Here is a 21,312-nt window from a genome sequence, read left to right on the forward strand (position 1 = left end):
AATAAATGGCTTCACGGCTTTTCTTTTTCATGTAAAATTTTTAAGACTTGTGACTTTGACCGGGTCATTCTAAGAACGTCTGGTTTTGTGTTATAATTCTCATTTAACTGGACTGTATGCAATCAGATCAGAGTTTGTTAACATTGTATTATACGGGAATGAACTGAATTTAAGTTATACTAGGCTTCGTTCAATATAGTTGGACAAATATTGGACCAGATTTTCTATGACAGATGTGGTGAATTGGTGCAATATTTCAAGTAAGTAAATATATATATAAAAAAATATATATATACAGTATATGCCACGTCATGACAGGAGGACACGGCTCCTCAAATTAAAACATCTACATTTCAAGGTACTAAACCGTTGAGCAGTTTTAAAATTTAAGTTAAAGATGCATTAAACTGAGAGGAAAACAGAAGCTGAAAAGAATTTAATTAATTTTTTTCCAGGCATCGTTTTTTTTTTTTCCTTTCTCCATTCTGCTATGTCAGCATGCAAAACAATCAGTTAAAAGAAAGCCCAGCCATCACTCCCAGTCATCTTTCTTATGAACACAGTGTATTTAAAACCTGCAATGTCCAGAACTCGAGAGCAGCTGATGTTGACATTTAGCGGCTGCGTCTCTAACAGGACAGAGTCCATGACCTCGGCTCAGCGAGAGGCGGAGCTCAGCCGTCTGTCTCTCAGTTTCAGCTCACGTTCATTCGAGGATCTTGTGGTAAGGGAAGAGCGGCAGGCCTTTGATAAAATCTGGTATGTCCATTATGGCGATGGCGCCCTCTATCTTCGAGGAGGAGGGCAGCAAGGTGAGCTTTGACACCTCACCGTATGCAGACTCACTCACTTCCTCCTCTTTATCTGCTTCTGCTTCTCCATTCTGTTTCTTCTTGCCCTCACCGTCTCCGTCATTCTCCTCAGCACCGAATCCCACCACCTTTAGAAAGAAGAAAAAAGGGTTGCAGACGTGTGAGCGGCGCAATGAAAATGTCTCACCTCCGCGTCGAAGCCGGACGTGACCACGTTGCTTACGTGCACGCTGAGTTTGCGGCTGGTTTCGTCCCGATGTTTTTGGAACCAGGAGAGGAGCTCGTCTCTGCTCATCTGCTTCAGAGCAGCGATCTGGAAAAAGTCAAGAAGTTACTCTCAACTGGCTACATTTAATCCCAAACCGAATTATATGGGTATTTAATATGCGAATTACAGACTTACAGCGTCTTCCTAACGTATTCATACCCATGTATAGTCAGTTTGGGTGGACAGCCATGTTTTGGTCAAATTACAGTTTACAGATTACTGTAATTTTCATTATTTTAAATGTCAAGGATAAATCAAAATTCTTATGACAATACATTTATCATGATAAATTATACCAATATGATAAATACCTTAAGGCTACATAAACCGACAGAAGGCGTTTGGTTGAACTGGATTTTATTTAGGGGTATCAGAGTAATGGAGGGTAAATGTATGCAATATTTTTCATAAAAAAAGAAAGAAAAATCATTTAATTTCACAGTCAAGCACCACTTTGTGTTGTTGTATCAAATATAATCCAAACAATTAAAACTGAAAAACCAAAATAAGGAAATGTGCAATACCTTTGCAAAAGATGAGAAGTATATGTCAATCTTTTTTATTATTATTCAATTTTCAAGAGAAAATCATGTCTAATGACAGTAGAAAAGACGATTCCCTGCTAAAACCAGAATAAGGACGCTACAATGGCTCGGAAACGACGCACAAAGAGTGTTGCAGGGAACTTAATAACAATAACCTGCCTAAGAACTGGAAGAAATGGGAGCTGGTTCACTAGGTGGCACCAAAGGTTCAGAAATCCTGAATGGATCAGAATCGGTGGGTGCAGACTGGAGAAATTTTATCAACAGACATGATAATTGTAGATGACAGAGCAGATGAAGACCTCAGAGAAAATAACAGCGTGTTAAAGGATTAGCTTCCTCCTCACCTCCTTGTTGAGCCGGTCAAACACATACTGCTGCGTCAACACCTCTTGCCAGTTCCTGTTCACCTCCTCCCCGAGGTGTGTGTCCTCACACTCTTTCAGCTGCACTAAAGCGGTCACCTGCACGGAGAACACACACCACAAGCTGGTTCCCGAAAACATATTACTTCTAGATGAATAAGACGCGCAGCCACCGTGCCACAAAAGTTACTCCACTCAGACTTTTGGTAACTTTTAATTTCCTGTAGCTTCTTTATGAGCAGCAGGAGCTCCAAAAATACACACACACACACACACACAGACCTGGGTGCTGAAGGCCTCCTCAGTCAAATCACCGAGCTCCTTCTCGTACGAAGCCAAGAACTCCTCAATCTTTAACTCCACCAACTCGGAGCTGGGGGAGAGATGAGAGCGGGGAGATATTAGAGGCTGTGGGTTGAATTTGATCCCGTTAGTCATTTATCAGCTCCACTCCCTCCATTTCCAGCGCCACGCAGATAAATTGTAGCTGGGGAATGGGTGAACAGTCAGATATATCATATCCCGGATCCGGGGGAAAGTGGTTAAGATAGATCGGATCTTTAAAGGGTAAAAATTGTGCTGCCGACTCACTTGAATTTAGTCGCTTGTGTTTCCACGGTGACAGAGAAACCCAGAACACCAGAGGTGTTTCTGCAGGTAGGGGAGACATGGTAACTGCAGAGGGAGAAACAAAAGACAGCGGGTAGGATTTGGAGAGAGAAACGGTTTGGAGGGCGGGGGGAGAGTGAAATTCGATTGCTTCAAAGTCTCGCACAAATCCAGGCATGAAAAGTCTTTAAATTTATGAAAAACATCATTCTGGCGTAACAGCAGCACTTAGTACAGGTATAAACACATTATTGGCTTCTTTTGTATCCAAGAGGAAAACACAAAGAAATGGGATGTGCAGATGCAGACAGATTTGCTGGTTCCTTAACAGCTCCCAAAAGCCAGGCTTCATTTCTTCATAAAAGCCAGAACCTGATGTAAAGGTTCATCCCAATAAAGAAGAATATCCTTGAAAAGAGTATTATAAAATTCAGCAACTGTATAAAAAAAACAAAAACATGAGACTCGTTTATGAAACCTTTTCATCACACACTTATATTTTTAGTTTTATTTCAGGAAACTTTGATGATTATGACCTAAACATAATGAAACCTCAAAGTCCAATTCTTTACCATTTTGCGTTAGATTTTTTCTTCCCCACATACAACCATTTGCAAAACCGCTGACTTGACAGATGTCCAGCAGTGACAAGTTGTCAAAGTCACAAATGAGTAATGTAATAATAATAATAACAGGTTGTTCACAGAGTTTATTGGATGGAAAGTTCAGTGGAAGGAAAAATTGTGTAGTAAAAAAGTGCAAAAGAAACAAGGATGAACTCGACTTTTCAACTGAATAAAAGCATAATATATACACTTTTAGAAAAACTTATTTCCCTTGTTATATATCTATACTTAACATGTCTTCATTGAGAGCAAAGTGGAACCAAGTCAAACTCCTTGTTCGTGTGAACAAACATGGCGAATAAAATATAATAATATTATACTCCTGTAGCCTTGCGACTGCTTGGGAAAAGTGGGTGGAGCTACATGTTAGGAGGTGCAGATATGAAGTACAAAGATCATATCTTTGTGTGAAATTTTTGTTATAGATGAACGAAACTATCAGTTGCAACTTATTACAAGGATTATTGTTTTGTTTTTGTTTTTTTACATATAGTGGAGCAGTTACGTTTGTGTTTGCAGGTAATATTACTGGATAGAAAGAAAAATAGTGAGGATGGCAAATCGGAATCGAAGGTGTTCTGACCAGATCGGCTGCTAATCATGCAAGTGTTTTTTAGGCTGCAGCTGAAACTCACCCCAGAGTCTCTTTAGTCCTGAGGAAATCAAAACAGGGCTCCTCCATGTGCATCTGAAAAACAACAACTCAGTCAGTACCAGAGGGGGCGAGCACCAGGGCTGGCTGATGAGATTAAACACGTACCACCAGCAGCTCCATCAGAGTGTGCTCCCTTAAAGCCTTGAGCCCAGACTGGAAGAAAAGTGCAATAAAAAAATAATGAACGCAAAAAAAGAAACAAATGCTGGACGTTTTAGAGAAACCTCCAGGGTTCCTGGAGGTTTCACCAACTCAAATTTAAGACCTTTTAAGACCACTATGAATAAAGTTTAAGACCTACATCATGACAAAAATGCATGGAAGAAAGGCATTATTTTCAGGGAGGAACTCAATCTTCTGTGCACTTTTTGTTGGCAAGCTTTATTGGCTTTTTTGGATGATAGATGCAAAAACGCTAGCTAAATAGCAGGTATTAGCTGCTTGTCACTGACAACCTTCACCGTCTTGAAACACAGAGTGCAGCGAGTGATGATGTCTGCACACAACTCAAACATTTTCTTGATACAAAAGTCCCAGTAGAAAAACCTACACTGTATTTAAGGCATTTTTCTATTAATTTAAGACATTTTAAGGCCTTAATTGTATGAATTTAAGAATTTTTACTCTGTGATTCGACTTGTTACCTGGTAGTAAACGGTGACCTCAGAGTTGGCATCCCCTTTGTTTAAGGACTTGACTTTGCAGATGTGATGCTTTTGAGGAAGCTCCACCACTCTGAACATCACCGGCACCTCTGCTGGCAGCTTGGAGAACTGCAGCTTACTGCCAGGAGAATAACAACGGTAAAAGGCGGTCAGCCAGGAAAATGCAGAGCAAGTGAAATGGATAAAGAGGTGAGGCACAAAGAGGCTGCAATCAAATCTATCTGATTTCACGCTATTGGTGTTTTGCTTAGGAGGCCAATTAAGAAGAGCAGAAGCTGAACTTACTCAGTGACGTACTTCAGGAACTCCTCTGATTCCTGCGGAGGAAACGCAATAAGGAGTAATGGTAAGACGAACTCAGCAAAACAAAGACGTCCAATACAATTTAAATTCAACTAAAGTGAACATCAGCAGATTCATTTAAGTCAGTCAATAGCAGTGTCAGGCGGTTTCTCTGTGGACTCACAGCACTGCTGACGTTCCCCTGCACCAGCCCCTCGGCGAACAGCTCGGCCTTGAAGCTCCGGCTGAACTCCAGCAGCTCTTCGCAGGTCAGACCGGCTGTCAGAGCCTGGTACTTCTCCACCATGGACCAGCGAGAGTGCTCCAAGATCAGCAAACGCACATCCCTGGGAGGAGCAGAGAGGAAGCACTGGCGAGTCAGAGAATTTAAAAGGGGGAGACAGATGTGGAGGGCTTTCCTACTCAGGGCTGTCGCACGTTTCACCACTAGAAGGCAACGCAGACTTTGCAATGATTCATATGGGGGGCAAAGCGGGGGGAACTGAGGGTACATAACGTACTTGCCGAGTTTCTCGGGTTTAATGAGGATGTTGAAGTAGGTTTTTTTCAGCTGCTCGGCGAACATGCTGAAGACATCATCGGAGGCAGAAAAATCAGCCAAGTGGTCGACAATCAGGTGAAAAAGCAACTGCAGAGAGACACGTGGTCAGAGAGAGTGAGGCTGAGAGATTCTCCCACAATCCATCTGGGTTCTCAGGGATGCACACTGTACAAACTGAAATGTATTTACTGGGTTTGTAAGTGAAATTAAATAGGGGTGAGCATTTATCGTGATACATGTCTTATTATAATAAGGGTTTGAGTTATTGTTGTTGTGATAAATTCCAATTAACGTTTTAGAAAAATGTCTATGTTGTCAGGATTACCATTTTTTTATTATTTATTCAATGAGAGGATCAATAAATACCAATACATTTGGAATCATTGCTAAATGCAGTAACTGTGTGCATTTTATTGATACAAATCACACTTTTTATGTGACTGGTGTGCTAAAGAAGGCGCATTACAAATCAGAATGTGCTTCAAGACCAGTATTTGTGTTTCTGGGGGTTATTATTACTGCGCCACGCAGTCACAGTCAGACAGTGGCCTAAAAAAGTCAAAACAGTTTGCATCGTCACTTTTATTGTGATCACAATCGTACCACAAAATATCACGATAAAACTTTAAATCCAAATCACCCACCTCTAATTTTAAGTAAAACACCAACACAAAGCAACACATATTTGAAAAATAATACTTTGTCATTTATTTTTTTTAAGTTTTACAAATACAAATCTGAAACATGTGACAAGCATTTGTCCCCTTTACTCTGATGCCTCTAAATAAAGTCCAGCAGAACAATCAGCCTTTAGGGCTCACTTAATTATTAGTAAATGGTGACCCAAACTTAAAGGGAATCCATTAATTAGAGATTCAGGAAAGAGGCCTGTGATAACTTTGGAGGAGCTGCAAGGATCCACAGCTCAGGTGGAAGTATCTGTTTATGTGATTTACTGAAGGGTTTCAAGAAGAAAAACATTTTAAGAGTTCTGTGGAAACTTGTGGAATATAATGCTTCAGTCCTATGAGATCAAAATTAAACTTTTTGGTGGTGGCAGCATGATGCTGTGTGGATGTTATTCTTCAGCAGGGACAGGGGAGTTGATGGGAACTTTTGGGAAGAAGGGCAGAGCCTAGTAGAGGCTAAAAAAAGAGACTTAAAAGAATGTGAGTTCTGGTTTTAGAAAGCCCTAGTCAAAGTCAAAAATTGAGTGAAACTGGAAATCTGTAGCTAAACTTAAAAACTGCTGTTTATTGATGCCTTTTTTTTTTATTCTTTATTTAATCAGGTAAACCCCGTTGAGATCTAGATCTCATTTTCAAGAGGGACCTGGGCAAAAAATTTGCAATACAAATTGTCTAATCGGTGAACGTTAGTGCTTTATCAAAAGCCATTTCAGGCTCTAAATGTGCAAAGCTGGTAGTTATGCTCCAACAGAGTTAAAAATGTTTCTACGCCACCTCAGGGCAGCTGAACAAAAAGGCACACCGCACTTATCGTATTTCTTTTTTTTTACCTTCATCTTAAAAGTACATTGACGTTTGTGCCGTGTACCGATGGATGAGTTCACTCACAGGCAGCTTGTGGTTGAATCCCTTAACTTTGATGATCAGGCCGTGCTCGCCTGCCACCAGCTTGTGATCCAGCTGCGCCACTTCAGCCTCGTAGGCCGGCTCGGCCACGTTGTGGCCCAGGATGTTGACCATCAGATCAAACAAGACTATGCTGGAGGTCGACAGGATGAAGAAAGGGAGAAAATTTAAATATATCAAAAGGTGAAAAAATCTGAACAAGAAAGAAAAAAAGATAAGTATAAAGCAAGGGTAAGAACAAAGCTTTAGCAAGGAAAAGGCCAGGAGGATAAACAAAACTGAATCTGTGGAGGGGTTAAAGAAAATATTAAGAGTAACTAGAGGCTGACAGGTGATAAAGTAAGTTAAAGCAGGATTCATACGTTACTGTTCCAAACTCATATCTGAGCCTGAACTTACTTCTTTGCGGACTGTTGGATTATGGGAGAGATTAGGTGGAATCTGATGTAGGCTGCAGGAGGAGAGAGGGTAAACAAGTCTCAACACGCCTCTGCCGATATTAAATGTATCTATGGAAACATCTTGCATGATGCCACAAAAAGAAACAGTGCAGGTTTGCACACACCTTTGGGGATTTTGAATTTGTTATCCTTCTTGTACCAGAGGCAACCCTCATCGCTGGCGGCTATCCGGACGGGGAAGTCTGTGTCCGGGTAGTCAGAGGGCTTCAAGTTGAAGTCGGTGGCTAAATAAAGGCACACAACAGAAAGTTCATCCACCTTCCCACTCAGAACCAACTCAAATCATGAGTAAGGTGAAACAAGTCAGTTCACGAGTTGAGCAAAATGAGGAAAAACAAGTTTCCCTCCAGTGACTGAAATTTTGACCCAGTATTAGAAGCAGGCGACTGAGAGATCTTCATGTTTTGGTAAATAAAAAAATCATGTTGACTTCTTGTCCTCTGCTCGGTCAGTACAGTCTCTCAAATTAAGCGAATGTGTGAAAAACCTTTGCGTGTGTGTGTGTTTTACCAGTCGATTTTAGGCTTGCGTAGCACCTGAGCTGCTTTTATTATCACATGCCGAGGGTAAAAATCAGGTGAGCTTCACCACCAGCAGCTTTCATGTGGAGTCTAAAGAGGTAAAGTACCACTCTTACCTGTCAAAGAGTGGTGACAGCATGCGGTGCAAATTTTCAAATGTAATAAACTCCCTCTGGTCCCAAAGGGAGCGGCTGGAAATCTTTGACTACCGCAGCGTAAACTAGCCCCACCTGGGTCTCAAGATTGAAACTTTTGTTGAAAGTAAATCTCAATAGGCCTCTGTCTGTGTGAGATCCTTAGCGTGGTTATGCATTCAGTCTGTCAGAGTTAAGAAAATGTGATGTACAGTGCAGAGAAAGAGTTTTTGCCCCAATTTCACCCATTGGAAGTCCCACTAAAATCTTTTATTTCATGGTAATTCTATCATAGAAGACAAGAGGGAACAAATATATTCCAAATCAGAGAAATTACTGAATTAAACAACTCTGCAAAGTTAATTTGGGAAATGTTTGCTTCCTTCTAGAGAACCAGGTTGTTTAGGGAGAATGATTTTTATAGGTAGGAAACACCTAAAATAAAAAGAAAACAAAACAAAGTTAAGAAAATGTTAAAAAAATAGAAATTTTGATTTCTCCACCCCATTTTTCCCAGAATTTGCTAAGTTTGGGTCCTTGAAAGTTTCTCCTCCTCTACAGGGGTCTGGACCTTAAAATCATTCAGACATTCAGGGTGATAAGTCCAATCACATCCAACAGCAGAGCAAATTTTTACCTTCCTCTGTCTTTAACAAAGGACAGCCGAAACTCACATCAATCCACCATTCAAATACAGAACAATCAAACAACTTCACAGCAAAGAGCTCAAAAAAAAAGAAAAGGAAAGCGAAATAAACAAACTCACTGCGTCCACCGAATAGCTACAAAGATCAATTGTTCTGCTTTGGGAGCTCACGACTTTTAGCTTGAATTCCAACTCTTCTAACAATCGAGTCACACATGAAAAAGCCTCCTGACAAACTGCAGTAATGACTGTATTTACTGGATGGGTGAATAAAGAGCAAAAGCACAATCTTGTTTATTCCTGACCCTTTGCAATATAGCACGCAACTGGGCACTTTCTCACTCTGTTGGGTTTAGAGGCGCTTATTTACCCACCAATGAACTCGTTCTCTGCAGGAAGGTGGAGGTCACTGTTTGGCTCCATGTTTCCACTCCATCGCTCCATCCACTTCTTCTCAATGTCTGCATAGAGTTCACACACTCATCAGCCAGCAAGAAAACTTTGCCGTAAATGCATAAAACTAATCTATTTAATCGCTTAATAGTAGCAAACCTGAGGCGTTAACGTCTACTTCTGTACACTTTTTAATTAAAATGTTCTGACTTCGTTGCTCTGGCTTTTCCCACCACTATATGGGCTACAGGTCACACTGAGTAGCATCACAGCTTGTTTTTTTTTTTCTCTTCAGCTTCACTATTAAAATGTAACAAACAACACACATGCACACACACACCTACCCTCCACGCTGTATTGTGTGCCAAACCACTTCTCCCGGAGGGGACACTGGCCTTCGTGTTCTGGTGACAGCAGCATCAGGTTAGCCTTCTCTGGGGTTAGCAGAGAAAGAGCTGCACCGATCACCTGAACACACAAAGAAAACAAGCTCAGTTTGTAGCACATGTCACAGCAGTTCCCTAAACTATTTATTTTCAGTGTTTCGCAAAAAAAAAAGTACTACATACCCTCTTGAACTTTGAAACACTGTCAGGTAACATCTATCTACACTGACGGGTCAGGCATGAACGTTTATTAGAGGAAAGGAGAAAAGCAACAACCAAGAAGTCTATTGTAACTCTGGATGAGCAGAAAAGATTAAAAGTACAGGGGAGAATATGTTGGGAGGATTAATTGGATTAGTCATGATAGTGATAATTGAAATAAACATCAACTAATTTAGTAATCGATTAATTGTTAATGGGAGTGTAAAGACTCAAACACAGGCTACTTGCTGAAAGAGAACACTCAGAAAAGTAATTAAGCTAAAACTGTAGAAAAGATATATACAATTTGCAATTAAGATTAAAAAAACTTGTAGATCTGTAAATGACATGCTTTAGCTTCATGTGGCTCAAATTCTGTAAAAAAAAAAAAGAAAAAAAACTTCTATTAAGCACATTTTGCTGTCCAGTTATTAATTGTTTAATTGAGAAAAAATATCGACAGATCAGCTCTATACTGTATTGATGCTAATTCAAGCAGAATGTGAGAAGTATTTTTAAAGTGCATAATCACCCTTTGCTAAAAAATTATCTCGCTTACACTAAAGGAATGCTATATTATTGAATTTTAGTCAAAAAATTATTTTTATTTTTAAAAAAATGAACTGAATTATTTGGGCTTTGTACATATTTCTGATATTGTATAAAAGGGGTTAAGTGGTTAAATACAAAATCTGCAGTTTGATCATTTTTTAAAAATCCAATTAATCGTCAGAATGATCAATAATATAATCCATTACTAAAAAATGGATTATATTTATACTTCACAAATTCAGCCTTTAAAGCCGGTGATAGAACGGCATCTGAAAGCCTGTTTGACGTTTATGTAGAGAAAACAACCAAACATGTTGAAGAGGTCAGATGAAACCAAAACAGTCCTATCTGACTGGAAAAACCATCATTTCACAGCACCTTTAACACACCATCCAATGTGACACACAGTAGTGGCAGCATCATGCTGTGGTGATACTTGTTGTTCAGCAGGGTCGGGTGATTATCAGGTACGGGGGTCTTTCAAGCAGACCAACAATCCAAACTTTATAGACAGAGTTACTAATAAGTGGCTTATACAAAAGGATATTGGTGTAGCAAATGTGGCCCAGTCAAAGCCCAGATCAAACTGGCAACCAACAAAACATGAAAAATTGCTGTTTTTACTTGATGTTTCCAGATATGGCAAGCTGGCAGAGACAGCAGTGAGAGGTGGTTCTATAGAGTACCGACTCGAGGTGGAGCTGAATGCAAATGTATGTCACACTTTTCAGATTTATTTGCACAATAGAGTGAAACGCTTTGAAGTTTGGTTCTGTAATTTGACAAAACGTAAAAAAAAAAAAAAACTAAAGGAGAAAGAATCCTTTCTACAAGGCAGCGACTGTGAGAAGCACTCTGCATATCACAGTGACTGCGGCTGCAGACAAAATGAAGAGCCAGAATTAGATTGTAGCTCCCATCCATAACAGAAGACAGGTGCACAACGCCAACAGCTTGTTTCTGATATAGAAAGATGTAAGTCGCAAATTCATTGTTGTACAAAACTTTTTTACATCTGCGTGACCTGTTTCATTAACACCTTTGTCTAAAAAGAGAAATGCTGCCTTTCAGAATATAAATCCCAGAACGACTGAACTACTTACTTCAGGGTTGTACTCAAACATAAGATGATCTCCTGTCAGGAAGTCCTCCTTAGGGAACAACTGCATGCATTCACAAATGTCCTCTACGTTCTCTATGGGGTCAATCTGACAAGAAGGAAAGCAAACGGGGTGTTTTTTTTTCTCCCCTCATACAACACAATATTTCTAGGCTCAGCTATTTGTGTTAATATCCTTACCTGTTCCTGGTAGTGAAACTCATTTGCTTCTATCCTCTGGATCTCCTCGTATATTCTGAAGGCATCAAGAAATAATCAAAGTTCTAACTTTTATTCGCACGAAAGAAAACCTCAGGCATCACAACATGAGCCTCATGTAAACAGGTTAAAACAAAAAGCAACAAACACACACGAGCGCTCAGCAAAGCAAACACATTAAATACTGTTGCCAAGTCATAAAATGGAGAAAATATATTTTTAGATGCACAAAAAAAATTTTTTTTATTTGTTTTACATAAAAAGAGGACATTTTTTGTTGCTAAATCTACTTTGTGTCAGTATGTGAATCTGAGTGTTATGGTACCTTTGCTGTGGTCCGAGTTTCTGCAGCATCTCCAGATACTGGAACACCAGATCAGTGACCTGTAAGAAACACAGACAAGGATATCAGGGATTAAATAAATGGTTCAGGCTTTTTAAAGAGAGGCTCTGTTAAAAGAATACATTTATATCCTATTAGCCACAGATGACCCTCTTGGTTAGAAATAATAATGAATTAATCAGCTTACATTGCATGTTAGTTGTATGATAAATAAGAAATAGTAAGACAGTAATCAATTGCTATAAAAAAAATAAGTTTCAAAGAGTGTTTTGTTAAAAGTTGCTTTTTAAAGAGAAACTGACAATTTCTACATGATTGCAAGCGTAGAACTACAGATTGCTAATGTTACTGGTAAGTAATTTTTGTGTAAAAATGATGCAATTTCACCTCACTTAACCTTATTGTGATGAAACCGAGGTTGCCAACTTGAAAACTATAAATGAAGGAAACTTTAAGCACAGTGTAAGGCAGAACGTGATTAACCCAAATTTCGTCTTGTGTACAAAAAGAAAAAATAAAGATTTTAATTAGTTTAATTAAAATCTTAGTTTAATTTTGCAGCAGCTACTTTGCTGGTTAGTTAAATAGTTTTTTTTTTTCAATAATCAACAACTTACTTAATCAGACAAAGCTTAACCTGTGACTTAATCAGGTGCTCGTAGCATGCACCCAAAGTGAAACAAGATTATTCCTGCAATGAGTAAATTGTTTTCCACCAATAACCAGCAAATGTAGAATCCAGGCGAATGTGGCTGAAAAATCTAAATTTGAAAGATACTCCTGAAACCTTCATGGGTTTGCCCTTCTTACTTGCAGCCCAAAAGCTAATGGAGGAGAAGATCCCTCAAGCTACTTGCGCTTTGTCAACAACAGACCAACACAAATCAGGTACAATTTTAGCATTTAGAAAAAACAAGCAGCACAGTTACATTCTCTTTGGATCTGTATTAAGTATTTGGCTTGTTGAACTCTTAGTCCATTCCTGACTGCATTCTTAAACCACAACAAAAAACTTTCCATTTAAAAATATTGAAATCCACCAGTAGTACTTTTTCAGTGATCTAAGGGGATATAAACTGATAGATGAACACTAAATAAAATGTTATTTCTGTAGTGGTGGAGTTGACAAGGCTGATAAATTCTTTTGTCTCAACTAATCAGAATCATTTTCTTAAGGTCATACTGGCAATCATTGAATAATAGAAGGTGCAGTTTTGATCATGTTGTACCATTTAAAGCATCAAAGTTGATAAACTCATAAGGTAGTAGTAAAAATATCTTATTTATTGCAAAAGAAGAGGTTTTAGGAGAAAGAGAAATAATGAATTCTTTGCTAAAATGCTGTAACGGTTATTGTTGTTGACGATAACGGTGTCAGCTGTGGTCGTCAAGTTGTAAAAGAGGGACTGGAGAAGAGGTTGGAGAAGGAGTGAGGATGAAGAGATGGATGCAGAGGGACAGGAGAAGGAGATAAAAGGGAAGAAGCAGCAGGAACCACTAAAAAAAAAAAAAAAAGTGCCAGGTGCAGTGTGCAAGATTGGGGTGGCATTATGTCGTTCCTTAGAATATTAAACTCTCTTGATCAAAAGGATTGTGATCCAAACCTCTGCTTTTTGACATATGAAAACAGTCTAAGGAAAGTATTAATTTCTCTTCCAACATATTTAATTCTTTCTACAAACTGATCTGAAAATAAATGTTATCCAGAGGGTCTTCTGCAAACTCACTTAACTCATCATCAAGACTGATTTTAATCATTTTGTTCAAGTCGACAAATGTGTACAAGGTATAAAATAGAACAAGTCTATCTTTTTATTACAAACATAACGGCTCACTCTGGGGATATGGTTATTCTACCAGATCCAAAACGGCAAATTTAAGTAAATATTTGGGGGAAAATTTATATTTTTTCTTTGTTTTCAACTGCTAAAAAGGTTTTAACTATTTATTGTCACGTAGATGAAAGGTGTTTTTTTTGATATAATGGGTTTGTGTAGCTTTGAAGGTTTTTTTTTTTTGTTCCCCAACATTTATTTAGATTTTTATAAGCTGCTCATTTAATAAACTTTTGTTGACTGGTTTTTAATTTTAAATTTTGTCATAAAACACATACACACAGTAGTTTTAATTGTTGAACAAACATAGTTCATAAATAAAGTTCATAACATACAAAATGGACCAGAACCTCACTCAAACATTTGAGTATTTTTAAAGGTGATCAAGACTCAGCTTCTCTTCTCTTCAACTAACATTATGACAACAAATATCACAGAAGGAATATGACTTATACGCTGGGATATTAATGTGATTTAGTCAGGGATGTTTCATACCCGAGAAAAAAAAAGACCGTCTAACATGGAAAATATTTATAGGTCTTCTTAATTTAACTTATTTTGTAGGACTGCTCCGACTTTGTGTCTTACAAACAGAGATGGACACCATTTATTTGTCAGTTTGCTAAGCATGCAGCGATTGCCAGCGGCTGATTGGCTGAACTATCTTTACGACCGGGAAACCTTCAGTCTCTCTAATTAACACATTATGTCTTGTTTACACAGGGGTTATGTACCAGACTTTTTCTTGGCCAACACCAGTTGCCAGGCAACAAGCAGAGAAATACAGAAAGGTCACTGGCATTGACCTTGTTGCAAAGATGGAGAATGTGAATGACAAGATCTACAGTGAAATGGCTTAATAGTAGTGACTAAACCATAAAAATTCAGATTATATATATATTTATATACATCTACATCTATACCTATATATATATATATACTTTGCTTTTTTTTTACAAAGCAAACTCAAAGAAAGCTGAAGAATTCAAATTCAAGCATTACCACAGCAGCTCTTACATTGATCAGATTTTAGTGAACATGTACGTTTTTTGTGTCTTAAAAATTCCTTAAAAATATTTATATTAATATCTGAATTTCAGACTTACAATACTCTGCAAAAAAAGTAGGACGATGACCTTTTAGGATTAAAAAAGGTAATAGTATAGGTATTATATATTCCTTTATTTAATCAGGTAAACCCCGTTGAGATCTAGATCTCATTTTCAAGAGGGACCTGAGCAAAAAATTTGCAATACATATATAAAGAGTTGTCTAGAAACAGAGCAAAGGAAAAAACATTTTAAAATAGAAAATGTATCCATGACGACCTGCCACAGGATGTGTTTGCAGAATAGTAAAGATAATTGTGCATTTTTATGCGATTGACATCCTTCCACCTCTCTCTCCGATATGTTACAGTTAACAACCTCAGACAGAGGTCATCATTACATTTTGCACAATTAAAAGGAGGACTCTTTTGTAACAGTTTGAATCTTTGGGCAGGCGATGATTGTTTTTGATTCAGATTTTAAAACAATTTCAAAACCACCTAATTGCTCCATTACATTTTTCTGTTTGAACAGTTTAATGTCTTTTAGTAAACTGACAGAGGGCAAGAGTTACCCGTTTTCTTCATATTTTCTCTCATCTGCAGAGCAGAGTAATGTAGTAATGTATCCATGGCTGTGTGATACCAGTTAACCTGCTCCAATTAAATATCTATTATCTCCCAATGCATTCAAGGTAAACTCATTGAAACTAATGAGGGCAGACATTAGTTTATACTACAGTTTTTATCAGTCACTATGGTGCATTTCTCAAAACAATTAATACAAAAAGCTAAACAACACTGATTACATGCAAAATCCAGTTTCTTATATAATATTTCAAAAGTAAATATCTGCCTCAATGAACATGCCAATGTCTCAGAATGACAAGTCCTTGTTTCATTGTGTTCGGATAGGACAGTCAATTTGCTTAGTCATGTTGTCAGTATAACAGTGCTACTCTGGAGGGATGTTCTATTGAAAACTATGGCTAAAGTTTTGATAAGTATTGTACATTATAATAGTGGGGAATCAATGGTAAGAGATTGGACATCTACGCTTTTCCTGTACTTACCTGAAAGACCATGTCAGTGTGATATGAAGAAAAACAGCAATGCAGAGCATGAAGGAAGAAAAAGTTGACATGTGAACACAGGACAATTTCCTTAAGGAAAACTATACAAACATTGCTGCAGGAATTACAGCGCAGTCTTCCTATACTTTCCATCTCCATGCTGTAAAAGACTCCTCCATGGGGTTGAGGAATGAGGAGCAGGATGAGAGGAGCTCCATCAGCATCTTGTTGTGGGCTGCAAACCATACCCTGATGAGGTTTGAGTGATGGAAACGGGCATTATGTCCTCAGCCTCTTCCTTCCAACTCCTCATCCTCCTACTCTTCTTGTACTTTATGTTGAACTCGTCCAAATCTTTGTCCTTCCATTGTCACAAATGTAACATTGTGTTTTTCTCCCACTCTATACTTACCTGCCAGTTGATGGTTTATGAGATGCCATTTCAGAAAACTGGTTGATGTTATGTTTCACATATTTATCTGGACAGATTAATAAAAAAAAAAAAAAAAGGGCTATGCTTAAATATGAAATATTAAGACTAATACAATGAAATTATGCTTATATGTTGTGCAGGTCCCAACTATTCAACAGAGACTCATATAATACACCTTGATCAACATGACAAAAGCAATTGAAAACGTAGGAAAAACAGAGAATTGTAGATAATCACTTGCATTGATGTACACAAGCATTTGCAAACTGCTCAAAGGCATGAAACTGTCCCTTTATTTGTTCACAAGTGGCAATGATTTGAAGATTGAAGAAGTAGTTTTGAAAATTTGAGTTCTGCTCTGAGAAATGCACCACAGCGACTTAGAAAAACTATAACAATGAATTCCTGCAGAGGTTTAGAAAACATCTAGCTGCAGGAAGTTACACTGAGTGACAGCTTGGGCAAGATGGTGTGTACAAAGATGGTAGTAGGACCTTGAGGATTTCATATTTCAATTAATTTGGGGGTTTCCCTTTGTGATCAGCAGGGTATGAGTGGTCAGAGGTCCTGCAGACCGCCATAACCTGGTGTGAAGAGAGCCTTAGAGATTGTGTGGAACAGAACATCCTGTTTTTGTAAAAATTTTACAGGGTTTAGGTGGAGAGTAAGATGGCAATTTTGTCAACCTTTCAAACAAAAAAAACAACTTGATTTTTTTCTTCTAGGGGTGCTTATTCGTGTTCTTGAGTAATGCTTTCATACTTCTAATTTATGGTGTTTTAATATGTTTTAACTAAACTGTAAAGTCATATAATCTTGTAGTTCAACCATCAGGTAAAACTGCCAAAATGAAGCCATCAAACCAATTCAGCCTTGCAGCTGGAGGCACTTTCCTGAACTGCACTGAGCCCTTTTGTTGCCAACATCAGTTTCATTTGGAGCTCACATACTGGATGACGTACAAGAGGAAAAGCAAAGCAGACTGCATGTCAGGCACACATTACTGCAGCAGCACACTGACATTTTCATGTAATGACTGAAAGCTGTTTTGGCATCCACCTTGAGTCTTTCTACATAACAATAAGGCACATTTAAAAAAAGAAATAAATCCACCAGATATTCTAAAGAGTAATACCAAGATAATGAAGAAAGGTATAGACTTTACATTAACCAACAGCAAACTTCAATGTATTTTTTAGCATTTTATACAACATGTTACAATAAGGTAGTGTGTGTGTGTGTTTTTTAAGTACATTCTATTTTACAAATCCAAAAGTGAAAAGTGTGTCATGTATTCGAATTCAGCACCCCTGAGTCAACTTCTTTTAAATCCTTCTTCGGCTATTATTGCAGCTGCAAGTCTTGTGGGGTAGGTCTCTATAGGCTTTATACATCTACAGACTAAAATTGTTGCCTTTGCTTCTTTCTAAAACAATCTCAGTCAGATTTGGTTAGCGAGAATCTGTAAACATAAATGTTCAAGTCTTACCAAATACTTTCAGCTTTATACAGACATGAACATTGACTGGGTCATTCTAAGAATTATCCCGTTGTAGTTCTGACTGCATGTTTTGGATTGTTGTCCTGCTGGAAGGTAAACCTCCAAATCACTAAACAGATCTCTGTAAGATGTCCAAAGTTTGTGGTATTGTTTTTTTTAAACTCATCTGCAACTGTCTGACCCATTTGTTTGTTTACTTTTGTTTTCTATCAAACCTATGAAGTCTCTAGCTGAGCTTATGCTTCGATTGAACTGGATTTTATTCACAGGATTCAGAATGACGGGGCAAACAGAAACGCAGAGCATACTCCCACTACCATATGATCACTGTTTCCTACTTTCTGTTGGTCTGTCACATAAAATTTCTGTAAAATACATGCAGTTTGTGGTTGCAACATTACAAAATCTGAAAAGTTTAGGAGCTGTAAATAAGAAAAGAGCCTCAGTGAGCATGCACTGTTTGCAGGAGTCGTCTTAATTGCGCAAGACCAAGTTCTTTTGCACAAAATCCAGAAAACGACTCATTCAAAGTAAGAAAGTAAATGTTTCCAAGGTTATTTTATCTTTTCCACAGCAGCTATTGTTGCAAGTTTGCAGCCTGATACATTTTCAATTAAGTAGGAAAGGGAGGCAAACAGCCATCTCACTTAACAATCCTCCACTGTGACTGAGGTTAACAAGTTAGTTGTCATAGCAACTGACAATGCACACAGCTTCCTCAAGAATACCTTTGGAAACAAGAGGAAACAAGCCTGCACGGCCATGTTCCAGCCTCTCATTGGTTTAAATATGAACGTCTAAATATGGGTGTCATAGAAACAAACCTGATGATCAGACAACAAAAGCAAATAACTGAAGAAAAATGTTTTATATCCTTATAATCCTTATTAATAAAAAGTGTGGCAGCGGGCATTTTTCTTTACCTCGTAGAAGTTTTGGAAGCCTTCATCCGTGAGGGTGATGGAGACTGAGAAGATGGAGTAGGTGGTGTTTTGGTCAAAGCCGGTTTCACTGTTACCCCCGTACAAAGCCAGCGCCCAGCACCTACAGAGAGACACACACAATGTAGGGCACACACTCACACAGCCAGGCTGCAAAACAGGAATCCGACAGCAATCAAATTAAGTGCTGAAATGTGCGCGAGGGGTGTTAAGTGACAGAAATATCACTTCACATTTCCTGGCTGCGTTCCTGGAGGAGCGGTGAGGAGACTCGGGGAAAAAATAAAAAACATCTAAAAATTTAGGCGGTTGATGTGTCACCCTATTATGCGTTCGTCCTTCCTATGTGGAAGGGTTTTATTAGCAGTGAAAAATGGGGAAAACAACTTCTGCACTTCAAAAAAGAACTTGGTTATTGTTCAAGTGCAGCTCGAAGAGACGATGACCCCAACATTTCAAGAAGCTGGAAACAGAATAAAGTACAAAGGAAAAAATAATTACAGCTTTACTTTCAAAGACAGTTGGGTTTTTTTTCTGGCAGTGAACAAAACTGTCAAACACCGTGGAAGAACAAGTTACAAAGGAGCGACTGTGAAAACCAGGATTCAGTTCAATCCAATTCAAAAAGGGGAACTCATGTAGGGTAAAGATTTATTAAGCACATAATTCCAAGTATTTATTGATAGTAATTTTGATAACTACAGCTGATGGCTATCATTATTACCAAAGAAAAATGTCATGTTGGAGGTGAGGTTTCGTCCAAAACAATCAGGACTATGGACACTCTCAATAAGGACCAGAAGACACAAAGTCCACTGTTGAACTAGCTGGCTGTTCCACAGCCAATTTATGCTCATCAGTGGAAAGTTGAGTGGAAGAAAAAGAAAAAGTGACATCTGCTGATGTCAGGAAATTTAAGAGCACTTCCTACTTCCCTCATTATGGAGCTGCTGATTTAATTTTCCAGTAGCGCTTGGCAGATGCTCACTGGCGACACGTACAAAACCCTGATGTAATGACCGGGATGTGACTGCGGGGAACTGAGGAAGATGACAGACTTTCAGAATCAAGACAGCAGTTGAGCTGAAGATCGATGGCAAAGGAAACCATGCAACCATTACAACTCAGAAGATTAATTTCTGATTAGGCAATTAATTTTTTATTTTTTATAAGTCGCATTCCCTAATCATCAAAATTAAGAGATTTATTTAGTATTTTAAATATTTATTTCAGTGCAGGACTAAAAAGCAGAAAGGAAGCATCTCTTCCCATCAAGCATAAAGGGCAAGCATCATATCCTCGACTCCAACGTCTCTGTCCGGCAGTCAGACAGAAATTTAAAGAGGAGCAGCAAAAGCAAATGAGGTGGATTAGCAGTGCTTGCCAACAACTGATGGAGTCATTCAGGACAAGTTAATGTGGAATAGTGTCTCTGCTGCTCGTGTAGTTTAGCTGTTAGAATGTCATGACTTCAGTCAGAGGGCTCTTCAGATTCACTGCATGACTGACTGCTACCAGAGATCCTTCCTGCCCACAGCATCACCATCCACCACTCTTTGAAGTCGCTTGGATGATACGACAAAATTTAATTTTCTTTCGGGATACATAAAGTCTTTTTGACTTGAAGTGAAACATACCCGTTGGATAATGAATCAACATAATGAGTTTCACTTTTTGAACTGAATGCTTGAAATAAATGAACTTTTCCTTGATCTCCAAATTTATTGAGATGCATCACCGTTTCCCCGTTTCCGCTCAAGGGGACAACATCTGCCCAATTTCAAAACCACCCTCTTGGCTTTTCATTTAAATTCAGCCACTCTTCTGTATCAGTGGGTTTGCTCTGACAAGAAACTCGGAGCGAGTGCGCTCCAAAATTCACTGCCACCATTTATCAACAAGTGAACTGCGCGCACAGAATAAACAGGAATATTTTATCAAGGAGCTTTCCAAGTGGTGCAGATGGCAAGGGGAGCATTGGAAAGGACTCTCGGCATTGTGGGACTTCACCAGGTTTGGCAAATCACTCTGCCACTTAGCAACGAGAGGCTGAAATGCTCTCGTGCAGCCACATCCTAGGATGAAAACGCATGAATCACGCTGTCAAGTGCGACCGTGCCGACGCGTATGGTTTTGAGGATCGGGCTCAAACGCTCGGAGCTCACTGGGAGCAAGAAAGGGATTGCGTACACCCGGCAAATTGAGGAGGTTTTAATTGCGATCTGGAGTGCCCTCTAAGCACAAAAACAAACAGACCAAAGCAATAACACTCACTTCTTCCTCAGCACAGAAAGTATGCTTCCTGCGCCCTCATGACCAACCAGCCATGAGATGTAGTGGAGAGGCTTCACTCTGAAAAGAAGAGCAAGAGAACATGAAAATGAGAAAGAAAGAAACACTGATGCAATCTGTCTACAATCAGGGCAACACATGGCATGTTTGGGTTGGTCTAATTCTGTGTTTACATGAAGAGGCACAGCGTGAAGAAAAAAATAAAATAAAATACAAGATTCAGGTTTGATGCAATTTCTCTAAAACGAGG

The 21,312-nt window shown here is 38.7% G+C and overlaps 1 protein-coding gene across 2 annotated transcripts in view; it reads right to left on the minus strand.

Moving 5' to 3' along the window:
- Positions 1-419: 419 nt before the first annotated feature.
- Positions 420-21,312, minus strand: part of LOC116709045 (nardilysin-like) — a 36,132-nt gene continuing 15,239 nt past the window's right edge. For both annotated transcript variants that reach the window (XM_032547297.1, XM_032547296.1), the window contains exons 12-32: positions 21,045-21,122; positions 18,753-18,873; positions 11,922-11,980; positions 11,579-11,633; positions 11,382-11,486; positions 9,484-9,607; positions 9,121-9,207; positions 7,550-7,669; positions 7,384-7,435; positions 6,967-7,117; positions 5,349-5,476; positions 5,012-5,174; positions 4,831-4,862; positions 4,525-4,663; positions 3,986-4,033; positions 3,861-3,913; positions 2,582-2,665; positions 2,273-2,363; positions 1,973-2,089; positions 1,036-1,125; positions 420-940 (exon numbers count right to left, since the gene is read on the minus strand). In XM_032547297.1, coding sequence (XP_032403188.1) covers positions 707-940; positions 1,036-1,125; positions 1,973-2,089; positions 2,273-2,363; positions 2,582-2,665; positions 3,861-3,913; positions 3,986-4,033; positions 4,525-4,663; positions 4,831-4,862; positions 5,012-5,174; positions 5,349-5,476; positions 6,967-7,117; positions 7,384-7,435; positions 7,550-7,669; positions 9,121-9,207; positions 9,484-9,607; positions 11,382-11,486; positions 11,579-11,633; positions 11,922-11,980; positions 18,753-18,873; positions 21,045-21,122 — 2,131 coding nt within the window. In that variant the 3' untranslated portion in view covers positions 420-706. The remainder of the gene's footprint in view (positions 941-1,035; positions 1,126-1,972; positions 2,090-2,272; positions 2,364-2,581; positions 2,666-3,860; positions 3,914-3,985; positions 4,034-4,524; positions 4,664-4,830; positions 4,863-5,011; positions 5,175-5,348; positions 5,477-6,966; positions 7,118-7,383; positions 7,436-7,549; positions 7,670-9,120; positions 9,208-9,483; positions 9,608-11,381; positions 11,487-11,578; positions 11,634-11,921; positions 11,981-18,752; positions 18,874-21,044; positions 21,123-21,312) is intronic.

The sequence above is a fragment of the Xiphophorus hellerii genome, chromosome 19 (genome assembly GCF_003331165.1).
Source record: "Xiphophorus hellerii strain 12219 chromosome 19, Xiphophorus_hellerii-4.1, whole genome shotgun sequence".
Classification (NCBI taxonomy): Eukaryota; Metazoa; Chordata; class Actinopteri; order Cyprinodontiformes; family Poeciliidae; genus Xiphophorus; species Xiphophorus hellerii.